Below are 12921 nucleotides of genomic sequence, written 5' to 3' on the forward strand. Positions count from 1 at the left end.
GAAATTATCCTTATACCCAACATATTTTCATGTTGACATTTTAATGTTTTCTCCTTATAAATGTAGAAGTTAGAAGGACCTTGATTAGCACGATTATCCAAAAGCATATAACTACGATTTACTTCCAACAAACTGTTTATAAACGGAATATAAAACAGCAAACATAAAGGCAGTTTTTCTCATCGTTATTCAATAATGTGAGAATATTTGAAAAGCCACAATGTAGTGCTTTCTTGAATTACTAATGCAACTAGGCAGAATTTTACATTTTATTGCAGCTTCAATACATGTTCCTACTTTATTCACTCAGTGTTTCACAGTAGAAATATGACTCAATTAATTGCAGGTCTTTGGAGTGAAAGTCTAGCACAAATGTTATGAAATGTATGGTGAATGCAGTAGGTGGTAGTAGAGACGAAATGTAAGTATAATTTGAATACTTTCACGTTCTGTACACTTGTGTATTTTAATGAAGTTAGTATATATATATATTTCAAGAGAAATTCCTTTGTAATTTGGTTCTTAGTACATTAGTTTAAAAAAAATTCTTAAATGTGTTAGTCATTATTTGAAAGAAACACAGATTCAGTTTCTTCATTTGCAATATAAACCATGTCATGCTGCAAAAGAATGCATCACAATGTGGAAATCCCTAAAAATAGACGCATTTTAGACGTGTGTCTCTTCTCACATTTAAGGCAAATACCTACAACTGTTCGTCAAGCCAAGCAATGTAATTGTGCACTGCCCTTATTCCCACAGAGAATTGTAAGGGCCAGAAAGCAAAGCTCACACAGCCATGGAAACCATCTTCGTAATGGTCATTAGTGACAGAGACCCCTGCCAGCTCCAGCCTGCGGGCATACATCATCCCATCATCCCTCAAAACATCGTGCTCGCCGGTCAGAATGTAAGCACGTGGCGCCATACGCAAAACCTCGTCGCTCGCCAGTAACGGAGCAGCTCTGGAATCCAATAATGCCGGTACATCCTTTAAGATACTAGGAGAGCCAGTCAGCGGAAAAACAGGCTTATAATGTTTTATCACTCGTTTGGGGAGGAGATTGGTCCAGTTCAGCTTTGAACGATTCAAGGACACCAGGCTTTGGTCTTGGGCTGTGTGTTTGTTCATCATAATGGAGTGCATGATGTCAGGATCGGCGTCTAAGTACTCCAACCAGAAACGGGCCATTAGCCTGCGATACAGGATGGGAACATTGTGGTTTTGCTGATAGGAAGCTGTGTTGAAGTCTAGCGCCTGGAGCACTGGGTAAATCAAGACCTGCAGTTTGAATTTCACGGAAGTACTGTTGTCTATTCCAATCTAGTGAGAGAAAACAAAAATGCAGGTTGATTTCCGCAACCACATCAAACTCTAACTAATGGTTAATGAACTAACAGTTAGTTACATTAAAAGGAAACTACTGATCACTCCATAGCGTAATTTCGAGATGACAAAACATGACATTCTACTCGGAGCTGTTTACGAACTTGGAATGATGCTTTTCTATCAACACCAAAATGAATCTGCAGTGGTAACGTGGAACAAGTCAGGGCTCTCTGCAAATTCTGAGTTTACAAGTTGCTATTAATGCCGAGTTCAGACTGCACGATTTTAGCCCCGATTTTGGCTCGCCGACAGGTTTTGAGAAATCGCCGACAAATGCCCGAAATCACAGGCAAATCGGTGCTCGTTCACGCGAGTGACAATCACACAGTGTGAATGAACAAAGACGCGATCTGTGAGAATCGCCGACGAGTCACCGACGCCCGTGAGATATTTGGCATGCTAAATATCTGGACCTGTCGGCGATTCACAATCGTGCTGTGTGAATGTGTTCTGACTGAAAACTACATCGGCGATGACTGACAGCCAATGAGAGAGCAAGATACAGGACAGCAGGCTGTTCGGGGAGTAGTTATAGACCAGAATATCAGTATTTTAATAGATAGGCCTATATTTACAATTATATCAAACAGAAACAAAGCACAAACATTTGCATGGCCAGCAGCAACAGCAGGACATTTGCAAAATTATTTATTTATCCCCAACTCTCTTTGCAAAACACAGTCCTTGCTCCCCTCGTCTTCCCAACCTGCATAAACTGTATATTTATTTTTTATCATTTTTGCTACAAATCAGCGCACAGACAATTTGGATCGCAATCTTCTTGTAGGCTATTATTTTTAATAACAAATTCAGTGTCGCGCGAGAACTCCGGTCTTACGCACGCGTGATCTTCCGTTATTTCCTTATCACTTCTCGCATTTGTTTGGTTGTGATTGTGAAACATAGTTTGCGGACCAGGCAGAAGTTGTCGGCGATTCTTTCTTTTGTAAAGTCATGCAGTGTGAAACCTCCTGTCGCCGATCCATCGTGCAGTGTGAACACAGCAGCAACTGAATGTTACCCCAGATAGTCATGCAGTGTGAAAACAACAGTGACCCGATTATTTAGAAAATCGTGCGGTCTGAACTCGGCATAAGAGTTCTACGAGGACGTGAACGCTTTTTAAAAGTCAGAATCTTCTGACAACGCACCAACAGTTCACCTAAAAATAATATAATCTAAAATATTTCTTTTGAAGTCACCCACATGTAGCCCATTTCCACCACATAGCCTAAGAACAAAGACGAAATTATGAGATAGTAAGTCAGATACAAAGTCTTAATCAAGTCGAAATTATGATACAGCGTCAATTATGAGATACTGTCATTGTCATCATCACGTTAAAAAAGATGACACAGCGTTGATTATGAGATAGTCGAAATTATGAGTTAATTATGAGATAATTGGAATTTCTTGCCATAATTTTGAGTTTTTATGTCATGCTTATGACAAAATAGCTTTTTATGATCACGGTCTGAATGAAGGTCACTGTGATTTTGCCAAGTAAGACATGGTCCTGGATCAACATATTTTGTTGATCCTGGATCAACATTCCTGTCCCAAAATGTAGTCCTTACCCAATCCCTACCCCTTAACCTAACCCTACCCATAACTTTTCTCTAAAATCAGAGGGTAATGATAGGTGAATGACACTGATGTTTAAGTACTTCACCTTGGTTCTAAGCCTAAACTTGACATAAACTGTAAACTTGTCCCTCAAATCTGATTGGTTAATTGGAAAGTTGATCCAGGATCAACAACGATGTTGATCCAGGAAAATGTGGCACTTGGTGAAATCACGTTCACCCTGAATGAATCTGTTCTATTGAGTCGGATCTTTTCAATAAATCTCTTGACTGAGTAGATTTATTTCACTAATCTGATTCTCAATGATCCGGTAACAGTGGTTAAAACATTAGATTATTTTTTTTTTAAATGAATTTTATATAAAAAAAAATGATTGCAAAGCTATCGTATGTACAAGCATTATGGGCAACAGTTATGATACTTGTTTTTTTGTCCATTTTCAAAGCTTAAAGCTCGAGTCCCCATTCATTCGATCAAAACAATTATTTACATTTCATCTGTGTTCCACAAAAGAAAATCATACAGGTTTGGAACAACATGAGGGTGAGTAAATAATGACAGAATTTCCACGTCTGTATAAACTATCCCTTTAACAGACAATATGACCTGAGATGAGGGCAATAAAAGTGGATGTGTACCCGCTGAGCCGCAGCAGCGGCCAGGTTCCCTCCAGCACTGTCTCCACACACTGCCACTCGCTCTGGATCGACCGAGTACTTCACCAGCACTTCAGGCTTCAGGAAGTGCTTAGCGGCCTGCACACACTCCTCATACTGCACTGGGAAGTGCACATCAGGAGCCATGCGATAACTGCACAAAATTAACTCTTCAGTGTGACTGGTCAAAACCGTAGATGATTTATCTCTTCCTATGAATGCGAGTATATACTCACTCCACCGTCACAACCACTGCGTCCAGATCAGCTGCCATCTTTCTGCAGAGACTGTCATATGACCCCAACTCTGATGGCAGATAAGCAGTCACATGAAAACACATCTCACACATAATCCCATGAATGTCAAAATAGGACAGAGGGATGCTGCTACCTGATTTATCATGAAACGTGTATAATGGTTAATAAGGTAACATTCGGACATACTTGGAGCACCCAAGGCCCATCCACCTCCGTGAATGAACATAACTGCTCTCCTCAGTTTTTCTTCCCGTCCAGGAGGGTGGTATACACGCACATGGACCCCATCAAACAGGATATCTTCAGCCTGGATCTCTTGGTTTGTGATCGGCACCAAACTCTCGAAATTGACTATAAAGGAGTTGATAACGTGGACACTGTGGCTCAAACCCAGTGAGTGAGCAACATCTCCCTACAAAACAACAAGATCAGAAAACAGTGAACTGAACTAACCGTTCCCCTCATTATGGTTTTGAAACGCAATTCGCATGATAATTTTGGTGCATTGAAAAAGAGAGAAAAGTTCATGAAGACAGAAAATAGAGAACATTTCATTCTGCCCTTGGGTATTATCTACAGTTGTGCCAAGTTGGTCAAAGTTCATCAGAACAGGCAAATCAAGGGCATGTCTCTTCAAAAACAGATGGTCCTCTATTAATATCAAATACTGGACGTTGTCTAAGTTTTATGCTAATTATTTATATCATACAGTTTATTATATATCAATAACCCTGAGATGTTATATACCAAAAGCAAAAATCATTAAATGAGGAATACGTTCAGCTTAAATGTTATGGCAAAGCAGGTATAAACTTGTATTATTGTTATTTTTGATTCTGTTAAAAAATCTTATGACCTACTATTTTAGTTGAGAATGGAATATAGACATCTTTCCAGCCAATCAAAATGTTCCTTTCCTTAATTCACCTGGCGGACTGTTTAAAGTATGATACTTACCATACTCACAACTCCTCGAAATGTGGCATCCAACACCATCAGTTTCCATTGTTCTGGGATTTCCCTAGGCAATGGGATGTAGATGTAATAGGCAACAGCAACTGCTAATAACAAGGTAAAACCGCAAAGCAACTTCATCATGAAGTGATGTCTCTCTGCCCTTCTCTCTGGAGCTATCAGGGGGTTAGACAATATTACATTGTGCAAAGATTCTTTTAATGTTACTGTTACTTCCTGTGGATAATCCTACAGCATTCTGGGAAATGTAGTTTTCATTCTTCAAAACATAATTATTGCATATTGTGCTAAAGTCAAGTCACATTGATTTATTTAAATAGCACTTTTTACAATACAGATTGTTTCAAAGCAGCTTTACAGAGATAACAGGAAAATAATGCAACAAAGTTTGTTTCCAGAAGAAAATATAATAGCGTCACAGTCCAGCTTAAGTAAGTTCAGTGATGTTTCATTTTTGTTGTAAAAAAAGTTATCATTTATATAGCCGTTCTGGAGAAACCGGTGATGTCATCGTCCAGCTCAGTTCAGTTCTCATATAATGGTGTCAATGCAGGCAGATCATTATTATTGTTGAATATTAACTTAAATGTTAAATTTAATGTCCCCAACTAAGCAAGCCAAAAGCCAATGGCAACAAAGGTGAAAAAAGGCGACCAAGGCGAAAAAGGCGACTACTAAGGGTAGCGACAAAGTCCCCATTCCATTTCACAGACGGGTTTAGATTAAGCCAGGATTAGGCTTTAGTTCAATTAGGGCATTTAATTGGCTTTTATAAATGTGCAGAAAAAAAGGTGTGTATCTTGAGACAAAACAATAGCAGTGAGTGAAATATTTTAAGATATGTCAGTGCAAGTTGCTTTTAGTTAAAACAGCTCAAACATGCATTTTAGTATGGGCCTATATTAGGCCATGTCAGTGAAAACGGGGGTATGTGTGTAATACCTTGTTTAATGCATTTTCATTTTCACTAAGGAGGTAATTTAAATACATTTTTGATGAGGTCTTTGAGGGAAGAATTTAGGCAAAAATCTAGCATTTTATTTAAATGATTTTAATACAATTTTTGTTTTTGAGATCAGCAATCCGGATAAGACTATATATATTTTTTAAATAAATGTTTAAGCTGATAATGTTCAGTGCCATTAGGTAGTTTTACTCTTTGACTTTAGCAGTCATGTCAAATGTCCTCCACTAGAGGACATCATTGTTGTGTGTAAGTGTATTTGAGTGTAGACCTATATATAAATATAGCACTTTAATCTATAATCAAGCCAATAACAATAGGGTTTCAGCACATTTTGATTGTTTTACATAATTGTGAGAGTATTTTACAAAGCATTGACCAACGTAAAAGCATCATTGCTTATTATTTACCATGTTTTACCATGGTAAATAAATATCTTTATTGACAGCACAACGTTGATGCTTAGTTAATAGTAAAGTAGTAGTGTCCTGGAAAAGTGCTCTCACAAATGTATCTTATGTTGCATTTCATTACAGCTGACGAAATGGATTGTGTCACAAAAATTACATATTTAGCATATACCAAGTGAGTGAAGTCTGTGTTGAGTAGAAAACCAGACAGGTTCTAATGGTAGGTTTGACGTATACCATAATCTCTCCTCACCACAGTCCATGTATGCAGTGCATGTGCACTTAGCTCTTCTGTCGAAACCATCCATAGCCATTCAGGATTTTTGTTACTTCTGTGCAGTGATTACTGTAATTGGAAAAATACTGCGGCTAGCTCAGCAAGGACTGCCAATTCAGGGGGGAAAATCAGCGAGGGTTTCTGTCATACATTTGGCTCTTTCGTCTTCATATGTTGTTTCTGCATTATCTATCATCCCTCCACTCTTATTATAAGACTATTGAGGCTAGCAACGATTTGCTTTTGCTGAATGACTTTGGACTTTGGAAATATCTACTGATTCTGAACAGACGTCAAGGATGGAGTGACGTTGAACCGAAGAAGCCGTTAGTTACCAAATTCGCTAAAACTAAACCAGAAAAAGTTCTCAGTAACTTACAGACAAACAGCACTGCTAGAACTCGGAGATAATTTATGAGACCAGTTTTCTTTGAGATAGCTAGCACATGGCTAGCACTGAGAGTACTGTTAGCCTGTGGCAATATCTATAGGCCCAAATAAGAGTAATGAAACATTGCTAAATGAAACCATCTGTTGTGTGAAAATAATTATAATGAGACCAAAAGTTATGACAGCAGGATAATAGGAGTTTTTTAAAGCACTGAAAAGCAGGATAATGCTGTACACGTGCTCACTGGGTTTCAGTGGTCTTCACACCATGCTATCAAAACAAACATGCTATCTTTCTTTATCAGAGACATTTAATTTCAGTGATCAGTAATTTCAGTTTAGGAGTGATCATTCCTAAATCTAAAAAATGATCAAAGAAAATTAGTTTGGTTTAACACTCAAAATATCAGCTGGCTGCACTTATGTTGACATTTACGCATGAAAATGGGAATTTTAAATCGTCAACTCTGACAAAAGAAGACTTTGTTCTTACCTCTAACCTCTCAAACACAAAATGTCTTGTGAAATTTCTTGTTGTTTGAGCTCGTTTCACCGCTCATCTTTGCTTTGGAGGGGACATTTAAGTTATGTCCCCCACAAATGATCATGGGAGTCACTTCTCTGAAGGTGTGGACACATACCTATATGTGACTAACATGATGTTTACCTTGCTAGAAAAAACGGGTTATACAGCTTAACGTGGTCAGGCTGGTTTTTGAACATGGAAACTGGTTATGGGTTCCTGCCAGTTTAGCCAAAGTGGTCTACCACCTTTAACCAGGTTGAGCTTGTTTAGACCTTGATTATACCAGCTGATGATCATAAATAACAAGCTAGAAACCACACTGTGCAGTTGTTATCTTAAGAACTATACCCGACCCAACCCTAAAAAATTGTTTTGATGTAACCTTAATTATTCAGTCATGTTGGTGTCTGAGACCACATTAAAATCTATTTTAAACCTGGGGAAAAAAAGAGAAAAGTGTAGAGTTTTGTTTAAAACAGAAAAAATTATGTAAAATGAGTAAGAAATATTTCAGATTTATAATGCCTTTATTAAAGGGATAGTTCACCCAAAAGGGGGAAATCTGTCATCATTTACTCACCCTCATGTTGTTCCAAACCTATATGAATTTCTCTCTTCTGCTGAACACAAAAGAAGATATTTTGAAAAATATGGTTACCCAATATTCCATATCCCCCCATGGGACTCTTTGTACAGACAGACTCTTTCTTTTATTAAAGCTCAAAATGCTCTGAAGAACATGATCATCAAGTCTGACACAATCTTGTGTTCATGCAGTTCGACTGTCATAAGCAAAAGAGAGACAAACCTACATTCTGAAATTAATGTCAATTTTTCAGTTAAACTATTCACTTAAATTATGGTAATAATATAATTTGTAATGCAAAGATTTATGTTTGATAGAAATTATGACTAGTAGTCTAAGACTTTTGGACAATTTCATCATTAATATAAGCATATAAGCAATTAAAAAAATATATGTATTTTTAGGTCACCTGACAAATTATTTTTTCACAGATGAAGAGGAACATGCTGAAATATTTTTAGACCCTCCTCTTAAAAGGTATTATCTCATTGTTTAGACATACTCTATAAAGTATGTGGTGAGTCAGGAGCAAAATATTTAACTTTTTTTTAACCAAATCTCCACAGGTGTGCAGTATTGGTGGACCCCAGGCTCCTCTTACTAGAGGTAAATGCTGGATGTCTGGAGGCTTCATATCCCCGGTTCATACCGTTTATGTCCTGTCCTCGGACTGGGTTGCAGGGTTCTTGCTGGTGAAAGTTATACAGCAAGGGGACAGTGACCTTTTCAGGCTGTTCTTTGGCTCCAAAATTTGCTCAGTGTTGACAGGTTGACTGATCTAAGTCAGATTTTGAGAGGTTAGTGTCAGGATCACATAGACTGAAATGAGACATGACATCTTGATACACATACGTCTTACAATGAAACTTGCAATGAATTTTATTTTTTAAATGACTGATGTAAGAGTAAAATTAATGAATAATTTTCCACTAACTAAACCACATTTAAAGGTTTGAAAAAAAATCCCCTGTAATATCTTAAAAGCTTGGCAACATGATTTTCAATATATATATATATATATATATATATATATATATACTGTATATATATTTAATACTTGAAATATTTAATTAAATTAGGAAAATGCATGCAGTTTTTAAACAAAAAATAATCCCATAATTGCATCACAATAAAATTTAAAAGGGTTGTTACACCCTTTCAGGGAGCAACACCTACACCCTGTATAACATCAAAAGAAGAAACAACTGTAAAAAGACTCGCACTTGCTTTATAAGCTTTGATAATGGATATTGGCAAATCCATGGAAGACAAATCCAGGGAAACACCCATGAGAAGAGATGTGAGACAGCTAGAGAAAAAAAAAAAGCTCTGAAAAATTCCCTTCACATGGTGTTACTTGGATCAGTAACATTCGGCCCTCTGAGGAGCTTGTTGAAAAAAAAAACAGGAGGCTTATTTCTCCATACGGGGCATCTTTTATACACCCTTCAACGAGAGATTCGTTTTACTCACAATGACATCATCTCTCATCATGTTCCTCTGGGCTGGAGTTGCACTGCTGGCCCCAATCAGCACAGAAACATCAGCCAACCTTCATTTACTGCTGCTCCATCTGAGAGAAGAGAGAGGAAAGATGAAGTCAGAGAAAGTCCTTAAAAGTCAAAAGACTCCTTTGTCCAGGCCTGTGCTAATCCAAAGCAGAGCGACTTTAATTAGTTTTTGAGATTAAAGTTCTTTGATACCCCTATCAGCTGCTTTGACAGAGTCACCAAGCTCTCGAGTCCCAAGAGGAATGAAATATCTGAGCAATTTCATAAGGCCCCACCACTGTTTAAAGGAATAGTTGACCCCCAAAATTAAAATTCTGTCATCATTTACTCCATTTTATTGCAAACATGACTTTCTTTCCTCTGAGAAATTCCAAAGGAGATGTTGAGCCTCTTTTATAAGTCCAAAAAGTTCACCAAAAGTATCATAAAAACTAGTCTTTACATTTCCAAGTCATACAATAATCACTGAAGACTGAAATTTGAGTCTTTATTCACAAAAAAAATCTTGTTTATTGGGTCACCATTCACTTTCATTGAATGAAAACAAGCAGGTTGGACATTCGGCTATAATTATCTTCTTTTGTGTTCCACATTAGAAAGAAAGTCTAACCAAAAATGATGATGATGAGTAAATGAGGACAGTTTTTTTTTGGCTTATACTTTATTGTGTAATTTATTTTAGGAGCATGAAAGCATTTAACAGCAGCACTATATTGATATCCATATGGGCAGTTGTTTTGTCACATATGCAGACAACTAGTTTCCATAGCACCAGGATTCCAGTAATAATGTGCGGAAATGAAGGGATCATGGACTATTTGACTGGAAATGGATTAGAGCTGTAAATTAATTCTGAAAATGCAAATCTTAAAATACCACATTCGGTCATGGTTATGGATATTTAGCTCATTAAGAATGTAATGTACCTGCAACCTTCATGTAGCTGCTTTAATTACTAAGTTCTAAAAATGTAAACATATAAAGGAAGGAACAGAGATCAGAGGATCAGCTCAGAGAAATCCGAGCATGACACTGTCTTGAAAAATCTAAAAATATGTAGAAATAACCCTCAGGCATCACAACCAAGCCACGCTAACCTGCACCTGTCTTCTTATTCATTGCATGACGAACTTGTACAAACAGGCACTTCATATTTGCATATCCCATGCCCGACTCTTAACAAAAAGCCTTAAAATATAAAACATAATGCAAAGTTTTAAATTTTTTTAAAATATGATTTTACATATATTATGTTATGAACACACCTGCACACGTCTGTCTTGGTGAAATAAAAGTATAGATCACGCTAAGATGAAAATTCATAACTCACTCTCATTTGGATGCCAATTTCCGCCACATAAGAAATGATTTGGTAAATCAAAATTATGACAGTAATGAGCTCCACTCAGAGGACTTCTTTTTTTTGGGACCCTATACTGTTTAAAGAAATAGTTGATCCCAAATATAATCATATTTATGACAAATTATGAGATAAAAAGTCCAAGTAAATCATAATTATGACAATGATAAAAAATCACCATTACATAAAAAGACATTTGTCATAATTGATATTTTATATCATAATTTCAGCTTTTTATGTCATAATTTTGAGTTTTTAACATGACTAACTATATCAATTTCTACTTTTTGTCATTATTTTTACTACACACTGTTTGTTTTTTCAATATTTCGACAATTCTATCTCGATAATTCAACTTTTTATCTCTTAATTATGATTTAGTATCTTTCGACTCCTATAGTTTGCCTTAATTGTAAAGAAAGTTTCTTTTGAAGAACTGTTTTTGTCTATAATGAGTCAGTGGGGTCCAAATCAACATTAGACCCCTCTGACTTTCACTTTATGGACAAAAACAGACATTTAAAATATATAAAGGCTATGTTCTGTTTCACAAAAGTCATACTGGTTTGGGATGACATAGAAGAGTTTTTTGTATGTTTTTGTGTCTCGAAAAAAAAAAAATATTTTACCACTGCAGTCAGCGAACTTAAATAAATGACTTTCCTCAAATGTCATTGTGGGCTTTGTTTTCGTTTTCTACCATAGGTTTCACAATTCCATCTGAAAGTTTTGCAACTTTTTTGCAGAAAATATTATTTCTTCTTATGTGATGCCAAGGAAACATCGCATTGTACACATTACAGAAGCTCTCCTGTGCACATCTGCTTTCATTTAACCAGAGAAGGTGTTTCTCCCACCCTACTACATCCACATTAGGCAGAGAACACACACACACACACGATTTGCTTTTGTTTTTCATCTCCAGCAAATAAAGAGGTGTGCAGCTGACATTCCTGTCTCCGAAATCAACACGAGAAGAGTTACAACTTGCAGCTGTCGTCAAAATGTCTTACATATAACCACACGCATGTATAGGCTACTAGTTGAATGTTTACATTAATTACAGTTTCCATTTTTTATTTCTTTGAAGTTAAGGGGACTTGTATTAGACTATATGTGTACATTAGTAAGCTAGGTTGTTAAAACACAACATTTCTGACATGAGAGTCTGGTTAGTCAAAGTCAGGGAGGTTTAAGTGACAGGACATAAGGGGGGTACAATGCCCTTCCTTGCACTTGGGCCTTTGCCAGGCGGTGCCACAGTTGATAGAGTTGCGCACAAAGGATTGTTTCATGGATGTGAAGGTACGCTTATACAGTAATCTAGATCAGATTCCTGCAAATTCCACACCGACACTCCCCTCGGCAAGCTTCCCTTATTCCGCTCCAGATCTACATGTAATCAAAGGGCTGATGGAAGAAGATACAGTGTACTACAGAGAAGATATTTTACTTCAAAGCTGTTTTTGATGTCTTCTTGTTAAACATGACATATTGATGGAACGCTCCATCCAAAAATGAACTATATGGGGTTAGACATTTCACGAACGGCACACAGTAACTGATTTGCATTAGAATGATGTGCCAGTTATCGCTATTAGAAACATCTTGACAGTCGCGTTGTGTATAAATTAATGGCTGTCGCAGGTTCTGACAGGATTGGAGCAGTTCTTTCTCTGCTATTGTTGTTATCTCCAAACTGGGATCAGAGCGATAGAGTCGAGAGATAAGAGTGATATCAGAGGGAGAGGACAGTGATAGTGGAAGCTGATGGTAATGATAGTGTGGGCTGATAAAAATCAGACAGAGATTGTTGGAGAAATGGACCACCAGCCGGGAGGAGTTATGGTTTGTTCCCCACTGTTGATGCTTCAAAAGTCAGGTACTGTGATCCCATGAGACACCTCATTTCCAGTTTGCCCCTAGGATCATAATAGCAGCACTAGCCCTCACTTTGAACCTCCTGTGAGACATACATGACAATAATTCCATTGTACCAGGGCCTCAGTCTTCTGGAGGGGAGAGGAGTGAT

The 12921-nt window shown here is 37.2% G+C and overlaps 1 protein-coding gene across 3 annotated transcripts; it reads right to left on the reverse strand.

The window, feature by feature from the left end:
- Positions 1-256: 256 nt before the first annotated feature.
- On the reverse strand, positions 257-7488 carry nceh1a (neutral cholesterol ester hydrolase 1a). Of its 3 annotated transcripts, none has more exons than XM_077228118.1 (6): positions 7400-7488; positions 4848-5020; positions 4077-4302; positions 3870-3939; positions 3616-3787; positions 257-1324 (listed from the first exon to the last, which is right to left on the reverse strand). In XM_077228118.1, the coding sequence occupies exons 2-6, from the start codon at positions 4986-4988 to the stop codon at positions 707-709; spliced, it is 1227 nt and encodes a 408-aa protein (XP_077084233.1). In that variant the 5' UTR covers positions 4989-5020; positions 7400-7488; the 3' UTR covers positions 257-706. The 3 variants fall into 3 exon arrangements, with proteins under 3 accessions (XP_077084233.1, XP_077084251.1, XP_077084241.1); XM_077228136.1 differs by having other exon boundaries at positions 4848-4911; positions 7400-7487; XM_077228126.1 differs by having other exon boundaries at positions 4848-4951; positions 7400-7484.
- Positions 7489-12921: the final 5433 nt, after the last annotated feature.

This window comes from Siphateles boraxobius, unplaced genomic scaffold (genome assembly GCF_051911475.1).
Source record: "Siphateles boraxobius isolate OS27281-9 unplaced genomic scaffold, OSU_SipBor_1 1, whole genome shotgun sequence".
Lineage (NCBI taxonomy): Eukaryota > Metazoa > Chordata > Actinopteri > Cypriniformes > Leuciscidae > Siphateles > Siphateles boraxobius.